The sequence below is a fragment of the Marmota marmota genome, unplaced genomic scaffold (assembly GCF_001458135.2).
Source record: "Marmota marmota marmota unplaced genomic scaffold, marMar, whole genome shotgun sequence".
In the NCBI taxonomy this organism is placed as follows: domain Eukaryota; kingdom Metazoa; phylum Chordata; class Mammalia; order Rodentia; family Sciuridae; genus Marmota; species Marmota marmota.
The window spans coordinates 6,113,395-6,131,131 of NW_026000243.1; the positions used below are offsets into that span (position 1 = coordinate 6,113,395).

The 17,737-nt window shown below is 34.1% G+C and overlaps 1 protein-coding gene across 6 annotated transcripts in view; it reads right to left on the reverse strand.

The window, feature by feature from the left end:
* The window catches only part of Arhgap32 (Rho GTPase activating protein 32), a 296,976-nt gene that overhangs the window by 164,885 nt on the left and 114,354 nt on the right, over positions 1–17,737 (reverse strand). For 3 of the 6 annotated variants that reach the window (XM_048796188.1, XM_048796187.1, XM_048796186.1), the window contains exon 2: positions 1,933–2,041. In XM_048796188.1, the coding sequence (XP_048652145.1) occupies positions 1,933–2,037 (105 nt within the window). In that variant the 5' untranslated portion in view covers positions 2,038–2,041. Of the gene's footprint in view, positions 1–1,932; positions 2,042–7,717; positions 7,889–17,090; positions 17,495–17,737 lie in introns of those variants that run through there. The other 3 variants (XM_015499037.2, XM_048796184.1, XM_048796185.1) reach the window with 2 other exon arrangements.

Genomic DNA, 17,737 nt, shown 5'->3' on the forward strand with positions numbered 1-17,737 from the left:
AAGAAGGGAGAATTTTCATTCCCATACAAATTTGCAGTGATTATATTTTTCAACCTTAACTACAGACACAGTAGGATTTTTCAGACCACAGTGCAAGTACAAAATAAATTTTAATATTGCAAACTCCAGTTAATAGTTCAATCAAGGAGTTTTCATTTAACCTTCAATTGGAAGTGATTAATGCAAAAAAGGTAAATACAAAGAAGAGACTCAAACAGAACCCTACAGATACCTTCCAAGTGATGAAAATGCTCAATTAAAATCATATGCTTATGACCTGATATCAGTATTTATAGAACCTATCATAATGAAAAGAAATTGAAATATAAAAAGTCTCTTAGATCAGCATGATAGATGAACATTTACATTAAATTTTGATGACAGAGATACTAACTTTGACCTAAAATTATGTAAAATGTCTTCTCCCACAAAAAAAAATTAATAATAATAATAATAAACCTAAATCACAAAAAGTTTTAAGAAATTAAACAGATAGCTCAAACATATCTTGTGGAATAACACTGTTGACTTTTTCAAAAAGTCTTCAACAAAACCACTTTTCTAGCAACTCAGTAAATGTACATTCCATTCTTCTAATAAGAACAAAAAAAAAATTGAAGTCATCCTTGACATCTATTTATCTCATATTTCTTTGCTCACGTTTTTATCCATTAAAATATATGCAGAATCTAATAAACAACTCTAACTATATTTACTACCATCCTGATTCAAGTTACCAACTCTGCACTCCTATGATAACAACTTTTCTAAGTGGTCTCCTTACTTCTTCTTTTGCTCCCTGAACTTAATGCAAACTAAGATTTCCTTTAAAATTTCAAGCCAGATCATGTTACTCCTCACCCCAAAATCCTCAGTAGCTTCCATCTCACTCAATGTTACACTTTTGATATGAGGTATCCTCCCAAAGCTTTGGTGTTACTGAAGGAATATTCAGAGTTCAAACGATTGTACTATAAGAGCTGTAACCTAGTCAGTCCATTCTAGTTTGAATGGACTTGGTAGTAACTATAGGCAGGTGGGATGTGACTAGAGGAAATGGGCCACTAGCAGCATGCCCTGGAAGGGTGCATCTTCCCTACAGCCTCTTCCCTCTCTGCTTCCTGATCCCACAGGAACTGAGCAGCTCTCCTTTCCTAGGCCCTTCCTCCGCAATGTGCTACCTTAACTTGGGCACAAAGCAATGGAGTCAGCAGCCTAGTGACTGAAAGCATGAGTCCCAAATAAACTTTTCCTCCTTTAAGATGTTCTTGTCAGGTATTTTGGTTATGGTTTCATGAAAACTGACTAAAATCCTGCATACACAACGAAGTCCTTATCAGTGGACTGCAAGAAACCACGGGATCTGCTTTCTACCTACTTAAACCATTTCTTCAACTTCATCTCCTCCTCTTCTTACCCTGAAGCATTCAATTTCAGTTACACTGTGTTACTTGTGTTTCTTCCATCTTATTTTTTAATCCTATGTCATAGTCTTAAACTTGTTCTTCCACTGCTTAAAATGATGTGATCCCAAATAACACAGTACTTACTTCATTACATCCTTCAGGCCTCTGCTCAAATCTTACTTCCCCATAGAGGCAATCTGTGGCCACCTATGTAACCAGCAATATTCTTTCACACTATATCCTACCACTCTATAACCCTATTATTCTCCCCAGAATCTAGAGCAGTGCCTGGATTCAAGTATTTGTTCAAAAAGTATTTCCTGAACAAATAAACAAGCCCCCCAAAATTGCACTTTCTTCTGTGAGTATACTTCCCCAGTTCCTTTTACTTGATTCAAGTATTTGTTCAAAAAGTATTTCCTGAATAAACAAGCAAAAAAAAAACTGCACTTTCTTCTGTGAGTATGCTTCCCCACTTCCTTTTACTTGTATAAGTACAGTGTACATATGTATAAAACTGATTTACCATTGCACTAAGTGTTTCTTCCCAATCGGGCCGCTCTCGAGGGTGAACATTTCTATGCAGTTCTGGAACAAAATCATCCTCTTCAGAATGTACTGAGGACTTCATCTTCCTAGAGATTAAAACGAGAGATGCTGATAAGAATTTTCATTTCTATGAAATCTTTCCAATAAACACAATTCAAAGAGGAGAAAAATTGTGTTTGATTTTAGGCTTACTTAAAAGAACTTAAAACCTCAACATCATGTATATCCACAAGACTGAGATCCTAATTAGAATAAGATATATTCCATGTTTATATAAATATGTCAAAATAGATTCTACTGTCATGTATAACTAAAAAGAACAAGAGGAGGAGAAGAAGAGGAAGGAGGGGGAAGAGGAGGAAGAAGAGGAGGAGGAAAAGGAGGAGGAGGAGGAAGAAGAGGAAGAGAAGCAGCAATTTAAAGTGGCTAGCACCAACCCTACATTCCTATGGCTTTCAGAGATCTCTTATGATGTACCAAACACCTGAATTTACTCCAGGAGATAAAAATAAGGCTTAGAGCTATTTAACTTCTTTGATAGATGGTAATTATATATATGAAATAATTTTTAACTATTAAACACAATATAAAGCAAGAAAAATTTCCAACAGCTATTATTTACTTGGCATCAATACCTACAGAACTGTGCTAAGCTTAGTAAAACTGCAAGATGAAGAAGAAATAAGGTATTTCCAGTACCAATCTATAGAGCAGAGAGCATTAAACCAGCACTCTCAATGAGAACAATTCTGTGTCTAAAACTAAGCCTTGACAAGATCAGAAGTTCTAGAGGAAAAATTAGCTCTCTTTAGAGGAAAAAACATTCCCCAGACTCTGCAAATTTTCATCTACATTTTCTTATATCAAGTAAACATTATGAGTCATGCTTTAACAAAAAAGGTAGCGGGGGGGATTGGGGAAACAAAAGCAAAACAGAGAGATACACAATAAATTCAGATTTGAGCCTTACCAGGAAGGGATGTTAAAATGGCCATGGTGCATTTGCAGGGTCTATTTTTTTTTTAAATATTTGGCAGAATATTCATATATACAGTATAACTTATTCTATTTAGGTTCCATTCTGTGGTTGTACATGATGCGGAGTTACCCTGGTCATGTATACAAATACAAGACTAGGAAAGTTATATCCAATTCATTCTACAGCCTTTTCTATTCCTCCCTTCATTTCCCTTTGTCTAGTCCCAAGGATTTCTATTATTCCCCTCCTCGGCCTCCCTTGTTTGGGGTTAGTATCCACAAATCAGAGAGAATTTTTGGCCTTTGGTTTCTGGGATTGGTTTATTTCACTTAGCATGATATTTTCTAGTTTCATTCATTTCCTGGTAAATGCCATAATTTCATTCTTCTTTATGGTTGAGTAATATCCCATGTTTCTATATACCACATTTTCTTTATCCATTCATCTGTTGAAGGACACCGAGCTTGTTTCCATAGCTTGGCTATTGTGAGTTTTAACTATAAACATGGATGTGGCTGTGTCACTGTAGTATGCTCATTTTAGGTCCTTTGGTATAGACAGAGGAGTGGGAAAACTGCATCCAAGCTTTCTAAGGAATCTCCATACTGCTTTCCATAGTGGTTACACCAATTTGCAGTCCCACCAACAATGTATGACAATACCTTTCTCCCCACATCCTCACCAACACTTATTGTTACTTGTATTACTTATAATGTAGCTTCTATTATGATGTACTAAGCTATAAACAGAACCACACCAGTCCAACAAGAAGAAAAGGCAACAATCATAATTTTCTAGAATACATCATATAAGTGAAGTTTCAGGGTGGGCAACCAACTAGCCTCTGCTCTATAGAAAGAAAGCCCTCTCCAAGATCAGATGGATTACAAGTAATTACTTGCCAGGGCAAAAAGCAAGGGGAAAGAGAGATACACAAACTGGTAATAAGATTTCAGTTAAATTTAAAACATTTATGATTTACACATTCAATAAAATGAAAGAGAAAAATAGATTTAAAAATATGAAAATCAGTAAAAAGAGATAAAAAGATGAAGAATTTCAACAAGAGAATTGGAATCTGTTAAAAACAAATGTTCATTCTAAGACTGAAAATTATCTGAAATTAACTCACTAGATAGAGTTAAATGGACATGGTTAAAGGGAGGTTAGTAAATTGGAATAGAGTAGAAAATAATTATACTGAACTATAAAAAGAAAAAAGGAGAAAAACTGTACAAGACAACATAAAAGTAACTAAATAAAACGTCTCACATGTCAAAATTGTTGACTCAGAAATAAATGAGAGATATTGAAATAGAGACAGAGACAAAAGAAGTATTTTTAAAAGAAAGGACCCAGGCATGGTAGCACATTCCTGTAATCCCAGCTACTCCCCTCAGGAGGCTGAGGCAGAAGGATCACAAGTTTAAGGGCAGCTTGGGCAACTTAGTGAGAACCCTGTCTCAAAATAAAGGACTGGGAAGCCCCTCACTCATCTAATATGTGAGGCCCTGGATTCAATCCCCAGTACTGCAACAAATAATGGTTTTTAAAATACATAAAGCAAAATTTGAAAGAACGAAAAGTAGATAAATCCATACTCACAGCTGACAATTTTAACAAACCCTTCTCAGTAACTGGTAGAATAAGCAAAAACAATCATGATATATAGATACAAACAATTTTCCAATTTCAAAAATTCCAATAGAACATTAAATCCAACAACTAGAGAATGCACATTCTTTCAAGCTCACATAAAACATTAAAGAGATTAAATGCCAGACAATGCAACTCTCAACAAATACAAAGAATTTAAACTATGAATTACATACTTTGTAACAATCACAGAATCACACTAAAAAATCAAGTACTAGAAGACAACTAGATATGTTCCCAATGTCTAGAACTCAAGAAACACAATTCTGAATTACTCATATCAAATATATGATATCACAATGGAAATGAGAAAATATTTTTATCTGAATGATACTGAAAATAGAACAGATACAAATGTGTGGGATACACCTAAAGCACTATTTAGAGCAAAATTCATAGCTATAAATGCATAACACTGGAAATAACACAAATTTAAAAATCAATATACTAAGTTTCCACGACAACAAGCTAGAAAAAATAGTAAATTAATTCAAGGAAAATGTAAAGAAAATTTTTAATTAATAATGAAATAGCAGATATACAATAGAGGAAACAAAGAAAGACAAAAGTTGATTCTTTGAAAGACTAATAAAATGAGTAATCCCTAAACAAGACTGATCAAGAAAAAACAGAAGAGTTATAACTAGAAAGTCTACAGACGTAAAAAGATTACACAGTCTATGGACATTAAAAAGATTCTCAGGATTATATGATCAATTTTACTTCAATGCAGTAGAGAATAAAAAAATTACCTGAAGAACACAACTCACTAAAACTGAAACAAGAAACAAAACAAAAAAACTTTATTCTCAGAACTATGAAAAAAATTAAACCTGTAAGAAAACTCCAAGCCCAACTGGATTCACTAATGAACTGTTTAAAACATTCAAGGAATAAAAATTAAAATTCTTATATAAATCCTTCTGGAACATAAAAATAAATACTTATCAACCCATTCAATGAAGCCAAGTGTTATGGTTTGGATTTGAACTGTCCCCTAAAAGCTCCTGCTAATGCAGCAATATTTAGATGTAAAATGATTGGATTATGCAAGTTGTGACCTAATCATCCTTATTTGAATGGACTGAGTGATAACTATAGGCGGGTGGGGTGTGGCTGGAGGAGTTGGGTCACTGGGGGCATGCCCTGGAAGGGTACATCTTCCCTGCAGCCCCTTTCCCCTCTCCACTTTCTTATACCACTAAAAGCTGAGGAGTTTTCCTCCACTGGGCACTTAACCCTATGATGTGCTGCCTCACCTTGAGCCAAGAGCATAAGAGTTGGCTTCTATGGACCTGGTACCTCTGAAACCATGAGACTCAAATAAACTTTTCCTTCTCTGAACTGTTCTTATTGGATATTGTGGTCATAGCGTCAAAAGGCTGTCTAAAGTAGCAAGCCAATCATTATAATGAAAGTTGATAAAGATATTACTAGGAAAGAAAATTGCAGCTTGGTATCATGAACATAGCTTAAAAAAAAAACTCCTAAGCAAAATATTAACAAATCAAACTCAGTAATATTCAAAAAGGATATATATTGACCCTGTGCGTTTTGGTCAAAAATGCAAGTTGGCTTAACTTTCTAAAATCAATCCTTGTAATTGACCACACTATTAAAAATGAAAAAAATTACATATCATTTCAATAGGTAAGATTTAATACCTGTGAATGAATTTTTTTTAAAGAGAGAGAATTTTTTTTAATATTTATTTTTTAGTTTTCGGCGGACACAACATCTTTGCTTGTATGTGGTGCTGAGGATCGAACCTGGGCCGCACACATGCCAGGCGAGCGCGCTACCACTTGAGCCACATCCCCAGCCCACTGTGAATGAATTTTAAAAGTATTTTAATGGACATTACTTTAAGAACATAGTTAACATATTTAAAAGTGAAATGCTGAATGCTTTACAACTGAGATCATGAATAAGAAAAGAATGTCTTCCACAACATTGTACTTAAGGTCCTACTAAGTTTAAAAAAAAAAAAAAAAAAAACAAGGAAAAGAAAAATAAAGGGCATAAAAATGCAATAGGAAAAATAAAAATTCTCATTATTTAAAGATAACATGATTTGTACACAGACAACCTAAGACTTTACAAACAACAGAATTGATAAGATAATTTAGCAAGATCACTGATTATCTAGTCAATATGGAAAAAGAATGAAACATATTCTTAGTAGTACATGCAATTACTTATTATAGTAACAAATATGTCCATCAACAATACCTAACTTTTACTATTCTTCACAAAATATACAGAATTATTGCTGTCTTTTAATAAGTAGCTAAATTTCATAGATATAGAGCAACAGAAGCCAGACATAAGTATGTGCTATAATTTTATTTACATAAAGTTCAAGAATAGGCAAAATTAATGATCATAACAGAAGTCAGAATAATGGTTTGAGAGAGGTACTAACTAGGAGGGACAAAGGTTTTGTGGCAGGCTAGAAAAATTATCTAAATTGTGTTGTGTTGTTACTACTTGGGTTTATACTTGGGTACATACATATGTATAAATTTACCAAGCTGTACATTTATAATTGGTAGACTTTATTATATGCAAGTTATACTTCAATAAGTGTAAAGTAAAAGTTTATTGGTAAATGCTACACATTAGTTTAATAGTTATAAAAATATGTTTATATATTACTGTGCCATGAAATAATGAATCAACTCCATAAAAACTTTTGTTGTATGCTTTTATAATTAAAGACAAATATTGGTCCTGTAGTTTCAAATACATTTTTATAAGACTTTAATATAAAATATCTTCATACTTGAACCTGGTGGATATATTGAATCAAACAGAAAAAAAAAACAAAAAACACTTCCCTCAAATACAAAGATCATGGTCCTTTCCATCTTGCAGCTTCTCCTGTTAAAAAATTACTTAAACAATTGAATCTTTGACACACATTCATTTTATTTGTATGAGATTCTGGTTCGTGTCTTTTAAAAACTTATACTTGACAGTTTTGACATTCCACAGAGATATCCAAGTGAATTCCCTTTTGAAGAAATACACCACATTGCCCAGAATTATATCTCAATGACTATACATCCCAGGCACATCTTTTCTTAATCTTTGGAGCAAATTACAAGCAGCAATAAAATTGTACCTTCCTCTTTTTTATTCTCCCATTCTGTGTTTTGTGTATTTCTTGTTCTTTATCAAGTGTGCTTCTGCTCCTGTGACAGTTGTGGCAATAAGCTATTTCCCACTGGTGGCAACAATGAGTCAAAGTCTGGTTTAGAGTCTGAGGCTTGGCAGATACATACAGGCATTGGTTCTGTCAGAGACAATAGAGAGTTTGGTTTGTTAGTCACTTTTGGACTTCATAAAGAGTGTCAGAGGAATAGCTCTTTGCAATATGGCCAACTTGGTGAGCTTGGTGTTATCTGCTGGTTTTGCCTGTGATTGAAGTAGTAAAACTCAAGCTGCAAAGTTTCTGTGTGTGTCAGTGTATTTGTAGCTGATAAAAGCCATTACCTGGCATCATAGAATGTAATCTACTAATATGCTAACTTCAGAATATGTTAATAATTAGACTGCTAAGAGTTTTAAAATATAGGTGCTCTGTTCTGGCTAGTTAATACTGGTTAATAAGGTTTTACATAAACCTAATATTTCCAGTATTCCTAGAAAATAAAGAAACAGGACTTATAACACTGGGGACAGCTGTATTTGTGGTGAAAAGACAAAAAAGTTTGCTGAAGTCAGTTGGAAGTGCATTTTGGTCACTTTGAACTGAAAATATCTGATATACTATAATTCTTAGTAGGCATTACAATTTTAGCAACAAAAATCTAAAAGATATGAGAAGGTATACAGTATAAAAAAATTTCATCACATCATAATCTTCAATCTGTCCTTGTCCTACCCATTAAATTACCTTCTCCCACAGTAATCAGTTCCTTATACTCTTTAAGAATTTTAAATTACTCATATATGAAAGAAAATATCAATACAAAGAAAAGTCTAAAAACAATGTGCAAATATGCTACTCCTTATTGTGTTTACGTACTCTTGTGAGCCTTGCTTCTTTCTAATATTTCCTGTAGAATTTTCCATCAACATGGAGAGCTGTTTTGTTAGTTTGGGGTGTTTTGTTGTTGTTGTTATTGTTGTTGTTGTTGTTTTCTGTGATATTAGGGATTGAACCCAGGGGTACTGTATCACTGAGCTACATCCTCAACTCTTTTATTTTCAATCCCCAATACTATGAAAAAATACACACACACACACACACACACATACACACACATGTATGTGTAATATGATATAAATTTTTTAAATTCTCCATTTTCCCAAGTTTTATATTTAAAATGTTTTGGTGTCATTTAATACACTTAAATCTCTGATCATTTATCATTTGTCCTAGGTATGAGGTAGAATTCTAGGTTTATTTATTTTCCACAGATGTATATCCAATCTCCCCCTGCCTTCATTTAATGAATAGTACTTAATGTTTCCACTGGTTTAGGGAAGCTCACTGTACCACAGCTAAATTTTCCTATGAATGTGGGTATGTGTGTGCTTTCCATCCTACCCAAAGTGACTTCTCCTCATGTCCTGGCACCACAGATTTTAATTACTGTGACTTTATCCCACAAAGTCCTCTATCCCTACCCTCAATTTCTTTTCTTTACTTCTATCAATTTATTTCAAGATGAATCATCTAGTTTTTAAAAAAAGCATTCTTATTATCACCTGAAAAATTCAAATTAGCTTGAACTAGTATCATTATCGTGCTGCATAGTTTTAGCTCTGAAAAAGGTATATTTTTCATTTGTTCCTGACTTCTTGTATGTTCTTTAGTAAGAATTTCCTTTATTTTTTAAATAGATTTTAAAGATCCTTTTTAATTGTATTTCTGACATTTTATCTTTTTGGTTTGGCACATTTTTTTTCTAGTATATCTTCTAACTGATTATTGCTCAATACACTGAGATTAGCCCTGTTTTGCACTGCCACTTCTCAGTCACTGTCTGAGGTAGTAGACCATTTTTCCTAGAAGATTCTACTTTCCAGCCTGAAAAGGACCACATAGCAGCCACTCACCTCCCTAGAGACCCACCAGACAGGAATTATATTAAGATTCTGCCTCACAGAATATTTCCTTCAGAGAATTTTCATCTCAGGTGCCAGAAAAAACTCAGCAATGAAACTTCCATCCCAAGACAACTCTCTCTTCCACATCTCTGAAAAATTAGTAAGGTTTAAAAAAGGGAAAATGAATCCCTAATAGAATGGTATGGCTGGCCTCAGGAAACCAAAGACTGATAAACTTCTGGAAGACTAAAAGCAAGCAGGGATCATGTAAACCAATAAAGAAAAACAGAGGTTCAAGTAGGTTACACCTCAATCCTCCCCACAATAAAAAAGAAGCTTGTTTGCAAGGTATTAATAACAACTGGGAAATTACTCTTTAAAGAAATCTGACTGGCAACTAAGGGTTCTAAGGAAGATGCGTGTATCTAAAAGAAGCAAGGCGGAAGCTATTATATAACATGGGATTATGAAGAAAACATGGGACAGGGGGCACAGAGTGCAAGTATGTTTTATTCAGCAGTTAAAAGCACATGCTCTGGTCAGTCAGAACAAACAGAACATGAACACTGAATGAATAAAGTACACTGAAAGCTAAAAAAAAACAACCCTAAATTTATTAGATAGATAGATAGATAGATAGATAGATAGATAGATAGATAGATCCAAATATGAAGAAGCCTTAAAAATGACTATTCTATTTGAATTTAGAAGGTTCAAAAAGAAGATGGAGCAAGGCCCTAAGCAACTCAGTAAGACCCTGTCTCAAATTTTGTTTTTAATTTAAAAAATAAAAAGAGATGGGGATATGGCTCAGTGGTTAAGCACTTTTGGGTTCAATCCTCAGTGTAGACAAAGGAAGGAAGAAGGGAAGGAAACAAGTACAAAAACACTTCAAACCACAAAATAAAAATGTAAAGAGAAATTTATTAAGAAAGGAAGGATTATGGAGACCTAATAAGGAAAAAAAAAAGAGGTTCCACAAAGAGAAAACTTTTATAGATAGAAAGAAGGCAGTAACTAAATTACTAATAGTAACAAAATTTCTTCTTTAACACAAAAATTTGACTCTATAGACCAAAAAAATCACTGAACTCACAGTTGAAAATGGATGACAAAACATATGTAATAAATTTAACAGATGCTTACACATATTCAGGCAGAAAGAACAAGCTACAAACTGCTAACTTGTATCTTGAACATCCCCCAAAGACCCACAGATTGAAGACTTGTTCCCAGCCTGTGGCACTACTGGGAGGTGGCAGAACCTTTAGAAGGTTGGGCCCAGTAGAAGGAAGTTAGGTCTCTTTGGGTGTGTGCCTGAAAGAGATATTGAGACCCCTAGCCCTTCCTGTCTTCCTCTTTGCTTCCTAGCTGCCATTAGGTGAGCAGTCTTTTCCACCACCTATTTATTCCCCACCATGATGTACTTCCTCATCACTGGCCCAAAAGCAGCAGGTCATGGGCTGAAAAAGCAGTCCATGGACTGATAAGAGCAGACCATGGACTGAAACCTTGAGCCAAAATAAACCTTTTCTCCTTTTAGAATGATTTTCAATTCAAATATGTTAGAGCATTGTAAAGTTAATACACGAAGGAAAAGAGGAAATAGATTGCTATTTGAGTGTATACAAGAAGTCAGAGGACATCACCCACAGAACTTATCTACAAAAAATATTCAACAAACTAACAACCTAGTAACAAATGTTCTGGAACAGACACCTTAAGATAGGATGTACTGAGGATAAGAAGAAATATTAATAAGTGCTGAATGATGATATACATAATTATATCTAAATGAATGATAAAAAGAAAATACTATAGTATCTCAACAAAAAACTAAGGTCTAGGGGTGAGGTTGAATGGGAATAAGCAAGAGTTTCAAAAGTCTCATCTTAGGGGGACAGAATTGAAAACTAATGAAAGTAAAATATCCTAAAGATCTTATTTGATGAGGAAGGGAAGAGAAGAGAAAAAGGAGTTAAAACAGAAAAAAAATAGAGTAGAAGAATTATTTAATTTCAAATAATAACAGAGAAAATTCAAAGGGAAAATTAATCATCAATGAAAAGTAAACATATAGCAAAACTTCCAAAATTAAGTTTCCAAGAAGGTTTTGCTTATTCTGATGATAATCTTACTAAGCTAGTCACTTGATAAATTTTATTTTAAAAAGAAAACATAGACTATGTCATATTTATAAACAGAACTTCAAATGTGTCAGAGATTTGGAGCTGGGATTGTGGCTCTGCGGCAGAGCACTTGCCTCACTTATACGAGGCACTGGGTTCAATCCTCAGCAAAATAAATAAATAAATAAATAAATTGTGTCCAACTATAACTTTAAAAAAATTATATGTGTCATAGATTTTAATTTAATGATGTTGGAAGTACAAGTGACCACTTAAGGGTAACTTCAATGTTTAAGCTGAATGCAAAGATCAAGGAAAAATAGGTTATAAGGGTTTTAAATTTAAATAACCAATTTAATAAACCAGGAACTCATATATAGTTTAATATAGTTGCTCTGCTCCGAGACCCCTCCTGAACATCAAACACTCAAATAGACAGATGTTAAGAAAGGCCCACATTGGACTCCATCCCACTGGGCTTAATTTCTGAAATACCAGGAAAGTCTTGTACAGGCATGCCTTATGGTTAAGACAGATTTATTTCACAAATTATAAAGACAGACCAATGGCTAAACTCCAGTACTGCATAAAATTTTCAAAGATTAAGGGATGTTCCCATCCAACTCTGTTGATTACAATTAAAATCATTATTTTTCTAACACTAATAAGGTTATATTGAGTGTGTTAAAAGAATATTTAACACAACTAAAAACTATTTAACTAAACTAACTCCAAGATCTTATCTTCAAGGTTATAAAGCAAAGAAATAACCTTGGCAAAGTACACACCATTTTTGACATTGTACATAATTGATTATTAAGAGTGAAATGCCCATGAAGAACAACAATACCACATACAATGGTCCTGGGTGTGATACTGTTAGATAAATAAATAAATATTTTTTAACATGGTTAAGTGTTAATACTAACTCTCCATTTTCCCAAGCTTATAAAAACTGGTTGGGAATCCCAAAATCAAGAATTTCTGCAGAAGACAAAAGTGTCACAGTAATAAAAGCAGGGAACTATGAAAGAGCTTCCAGAGTTTCCAGGTGAATTAGCCATTAAAGTAATCATCCTAGAGGAAAGCAAGAAGCCACAAGAAATGTTAATACTATTTTCCAGGCCCTTATTATCTATTTGGATTGGGTAGTATCTTCTAACTTGTTGCATCATTCCAAGTAAGAAGAGAAGTAATAAAGAACTCAGTCAATCAAGTGCATCAAATATTAGTCCCATAATGCTACAAACCATTAAAGGAATTCCCCCCAAATTTAAAGCATGCTCATCGCCAAATCATCCAGCTTAACTGGAATCAGAAGTTTCTCTTCTCACTAAAAACTGATTCTTAAAAGCAGATACAAGTGAAAACATGACTGAGGGATTTGGGCTTCTATAAATTAAAAGTACACAAATTGTAAAAACACAGTTCAATTATGCACTATATTATCCCTGTTTCAAATGCCAGATTGTCCATCAACCAATAACATGATATTAAAGAACATTAAACAAGATGATATTATAAACTTAATGATATTAGGCATCAGGCCTAGAAATTGAATCTTTAAAATTAAGGCAATATTGTGTTCATGACTTTAATGTTATCAACATATTCTATACATCACTGTGCAAAGAAAAGCCTCAAAGAAAGAATTTCAAAACCAAGATATCAAGCTATGGAACCAACCTAGGTGCCCTACAACAGATGAATGGATAAAGAAAATGTGGTAGACATTCACAATGGAATATTACTCAGCCATAAAGAAAAATGAGATTATGGCATTTGCCATGAAATGGATAGAACTAGAGAATATCATGCTAAGTGAAATAAGCCAGTCACCAAAAACCAAAGGGTGAGTTCTCTCTGATATTGTGGATGCTAACACATAACAAGATAGTGTAGGGAGAGGGAGAATAGAAGCTCAATGGATTAGATAATAAGGAATCAAGGGAAGGGAGGGTATGGGAATAAGAAAAGACAATAGAATGAATCAGACATAACTTTCCTTGTTCACATAAGAATCCATGACCAACTTAACTCCACATTGTGTACAACCACAAGATTGGGATCCTAACTGGAATAAGTTATATTCTGTGTATGTCAAAATATGTCAAAACACACTCTACTGTCATGAATATCTAAAAAGAACAAAATTTAAAAACTAAATAAGAAAAAAAAACTAAAATATCTAAGATAACTAAAATTTGACTCTACTATGACAATGTGAAGTATGTGACTCACGGAGCCATAAATTCCTCATCTGGAAAATAGAAAAATATTTACTTTATAAGCTTGATAAGCAGCTCACAGATAAATTACTGTATTTGCCATATTTGGCCTAGGACATTACATGTAATAACCCCTAAATAAAGGTTTTATTTCTAAGCCAGTTGTGGTGGTGTACATCTGTACCACCTAGCTACTTGGAAGACTGATGTGGGGTGATCACAATTTCAAGGCCTCTTTGGGCAATTCAGCAAGATTCTGTAGTGGAGTGGGGAGAGGGGTAAAAGGGGAGAAATTGTTCATCCTTTGAAGAATTAATACTTTTTTTTATTTTCTGCTTTATATTGCCCCTTCCTGTTTACAGGAATCCTCTAATGTTCTTAAAGACTACTTATTACATTCTAAGGAGTCTAAATAGTCTAAGAACTATTCTACCAGAGTGATAAGATAAGAACAGATTATTAACTTCATAGTGAACGTGAGAAATCACAGCATGGGAGGAATAGAGGAACTCTAGATAGGGCAGACGGATGGGAGGGGAAGGGAGGGGGCAGGGGGTTAGCAATGATGGTGGAATGTGATGGACATCATTATCCAAAGGACATGTATGAAGATATGAATTGGTGTAAACATACTTTATATACAAACAGAGATATGAAAAATTGTGCTCTTTATGGGTAATAAGAATTGTAATGTATTCTGCTGTCGTGCATTTAAAAAATAAGATCAATTAAAAAAAAGAAAATGAGATATCTGTGAGTCAGTAGTAAAACTTTGAATGACTGCCATGAAAGAGACTAGGCAATGTCTTACAGTGCTAGAAATAAGAATATCTTTTCCTTCAATTATGTCCAAAAATAAAAGATATTCTAAAAGCTAATGGACAAATATTAACTAAAGAACAATATACTTCCTCCCAAAGCAGTGGAGGCTGGCACTACAGGAACCTACCTTCTATGTGCAGGATGACTTCCCTCTCCTAGCTATGAGACATGGTGCTATGAGTAAATTTAAAACCTAGCTTAGAAGCTATTCGGGGAAAGAGTGCACAATGTTTTGCCCTCATCTCATTAACTGTGTGAGTGCACACATGTGCATGTGTACAAATACAACCAACGTAACAGTTTGAATTAATAGGTAACTAGCACAAATTTTAAAGACACATTAAAATTCTGTTATATATCTTTTAATTAAAATAATTTTATAAAAACAACTCTCACACAACACAGAGTTTACTATTTAGTTTTCCCAAGTTACAAATGCAGCTCCTCCTATCCAACTCTTCACCCTCTACACCCACGTGCATTTTTTCTGTTGTGCATTTCTACAGGACCTACTGTAGATGTTGTGAAAGCCCTCTACAGCCACATTTCCTCGTGCCTTACTGCTGAATAGGTGAGAAACACTGCATGAAATCACGCTTCACCCACATCTCTTTCTGGCATTTGTACATAAAATAAGATCAAATCTCAAAGACATATTCGGTTTGGGAGAGTTATGGTGGTAGGAAATATAATTGTAAACAAAATAGAAATTCCTTTGGTATCATAATTTCCCTAAAACAATGCAAATGCTAGCTCAGTTTCTCAGAATGAATATGCTGTTACATATTCCCCAGGAAAAGACAAACTCAATCTTACACAGATTTGCTTTTAAGTGTCAAAAGAAAATCCCAAAGACACTGAAGGTGCTTCACACATAAATCTAGCATTACAGTACCAAATCTGTTGTAAAGCAGCAATAAAGTTCCAAGTTGTTTTTTCCTTTGACAAATATCCCAAAATAACTTAAACAAATCAGGTTAAACAGTTTCAATACAAATAAAACAAACAAATACTGCTAGTGAGAGACCATATTAAAAATGAGGATCATGTGTAACATCAGAACATCTTGGAAGATTCAAGATTTGATCAAATATGAAAGGTTTAATGAAATTATGGGAGAATAAGAACACTGAGACAAAAAATGTGCTAATGAAACAATTCACTTTCATACTTTGAACATTAATTTATTCTTTTAAATTTTTAAATAGACTTCTCGTTTATTTTAACCCTTAATTAACAAATTCAATGTGGTTACCAAGAGGTCCTAATATTTAATCCATCCTATCATTAAAAACAGACTTTAAAAGATAAACTCTGGATTAAGTAATCCTTGAACATGAGACTCTTTTTGAACAATAAACATAAAGACAATATGTGATGAAAATCATACCCCAAGCAGTCATCATAAAATTGTAAAAGATTTTTAATTGCCCACTTGGGTGGTAGTGATAATATGTAGCACAAACTTAAATTTCATCCAGAGATTTTTTTAATGCCTCCGAAAGCATCAAGTATGAAAAAGAAGAGCAAGAATATTGCCTCCTAAATACTATAATAGTACAACAGAAATAATAAACTGGCACTGTTTCTATAAGATGGTAAGACCTCTTTGCTAAACAATGCCACTAAACTCTGAGGGCTGCTTACCCAGGAGGTATACTTGAAAACTTTAATTGTAAATTACTACAAGAGAGTTTAAAAAAAAATACAGAAAGACTTGGGAGTAGAGTAATAAGGGAGTAAGATATCAGGTCAGAGAAAGGAGTAAGGATCAAAACCATAAAAACCAAATTTTACTTAATCAAAATGTTTCACATATACACAAAAGACAACAACCTCCAGCAGGCAGACACACACACATACACACAGGAACACACTCTAAGAAAAAGTTGATGAAAAGTCTATTAGATACAAATTCAGATCAAATGTATTAGATACAAATCAGACATAGGAAAGGGTAGTAGTTCATTATGAGTCTCTACTTGAAATTCCTGAAATGCTACTACAAAACCTGTCTAACACCTTCTCTTCCTGGTGTTCTAACAAGTCATTGAAAATGCATTTTACAAGCTCAGGGCAAGTTATGGAATGAGGAATGCTAGATACAACTTGAAACCTGTCCCCGTCACCCCAAGCCTTCCCCAAAGAAAGGAAAGTCTTACTGAAAAACAGACTAAAATGCAGAAGATGGATAAGAGGGGGGCAGGCAGAGGGACAAACAATGAAAACAAGAGAGTGAGAAAAACAAATTTCTAATTACCTGAAAATCTCTTCCCTTTCTCCTTCTTCACCATCTGTCAGTTGAGTTATAACTTCAGAATCCAACCAAAAGACACTGTCATCTCCTGAGGTACTACTCTCACTTTCCATCTCCATCTTGTATTTAAAATTTTAATCCTCAGGTCATGGGATAAAGAACATCAATATTCAGGTAGTTCAGCTCTGCTGATGCACACTCAGATATGTGGCTGCTACACCAGAGGTAGGTTATGGTGCTGGCTTCATTACAGACAAGGTAAGACAGGAAATCCTGGGCAGCACACTCACTGCGTCTGGCTGCGCACCTGTCACACCTCAGACCCTCCCACTGCCTAAGGCTCTGTGACCTAGATACCCAAAAGCAGAGTCCAAATGAAGGTGGGTTTCCATTCACTTTTTTTTTTAATATTTATTTATTTATTTATTTATTTATTTATTTTTAATTTTTTATTGTTGGTTGTTCAAAACATTACAAATTTCTTGACATATCATATTCCACACTTTGATTCAAGTGGGTTATGAACTCCCACCTTCACCCCATACACAGATTGCAGAATCACATCAGTTACACATCCATTGATTTACATATTGCCATACCAGTGTCTGTTGTGCTCCGCTGCCTTTCCCATCCTCCACCATCCCCCCTCC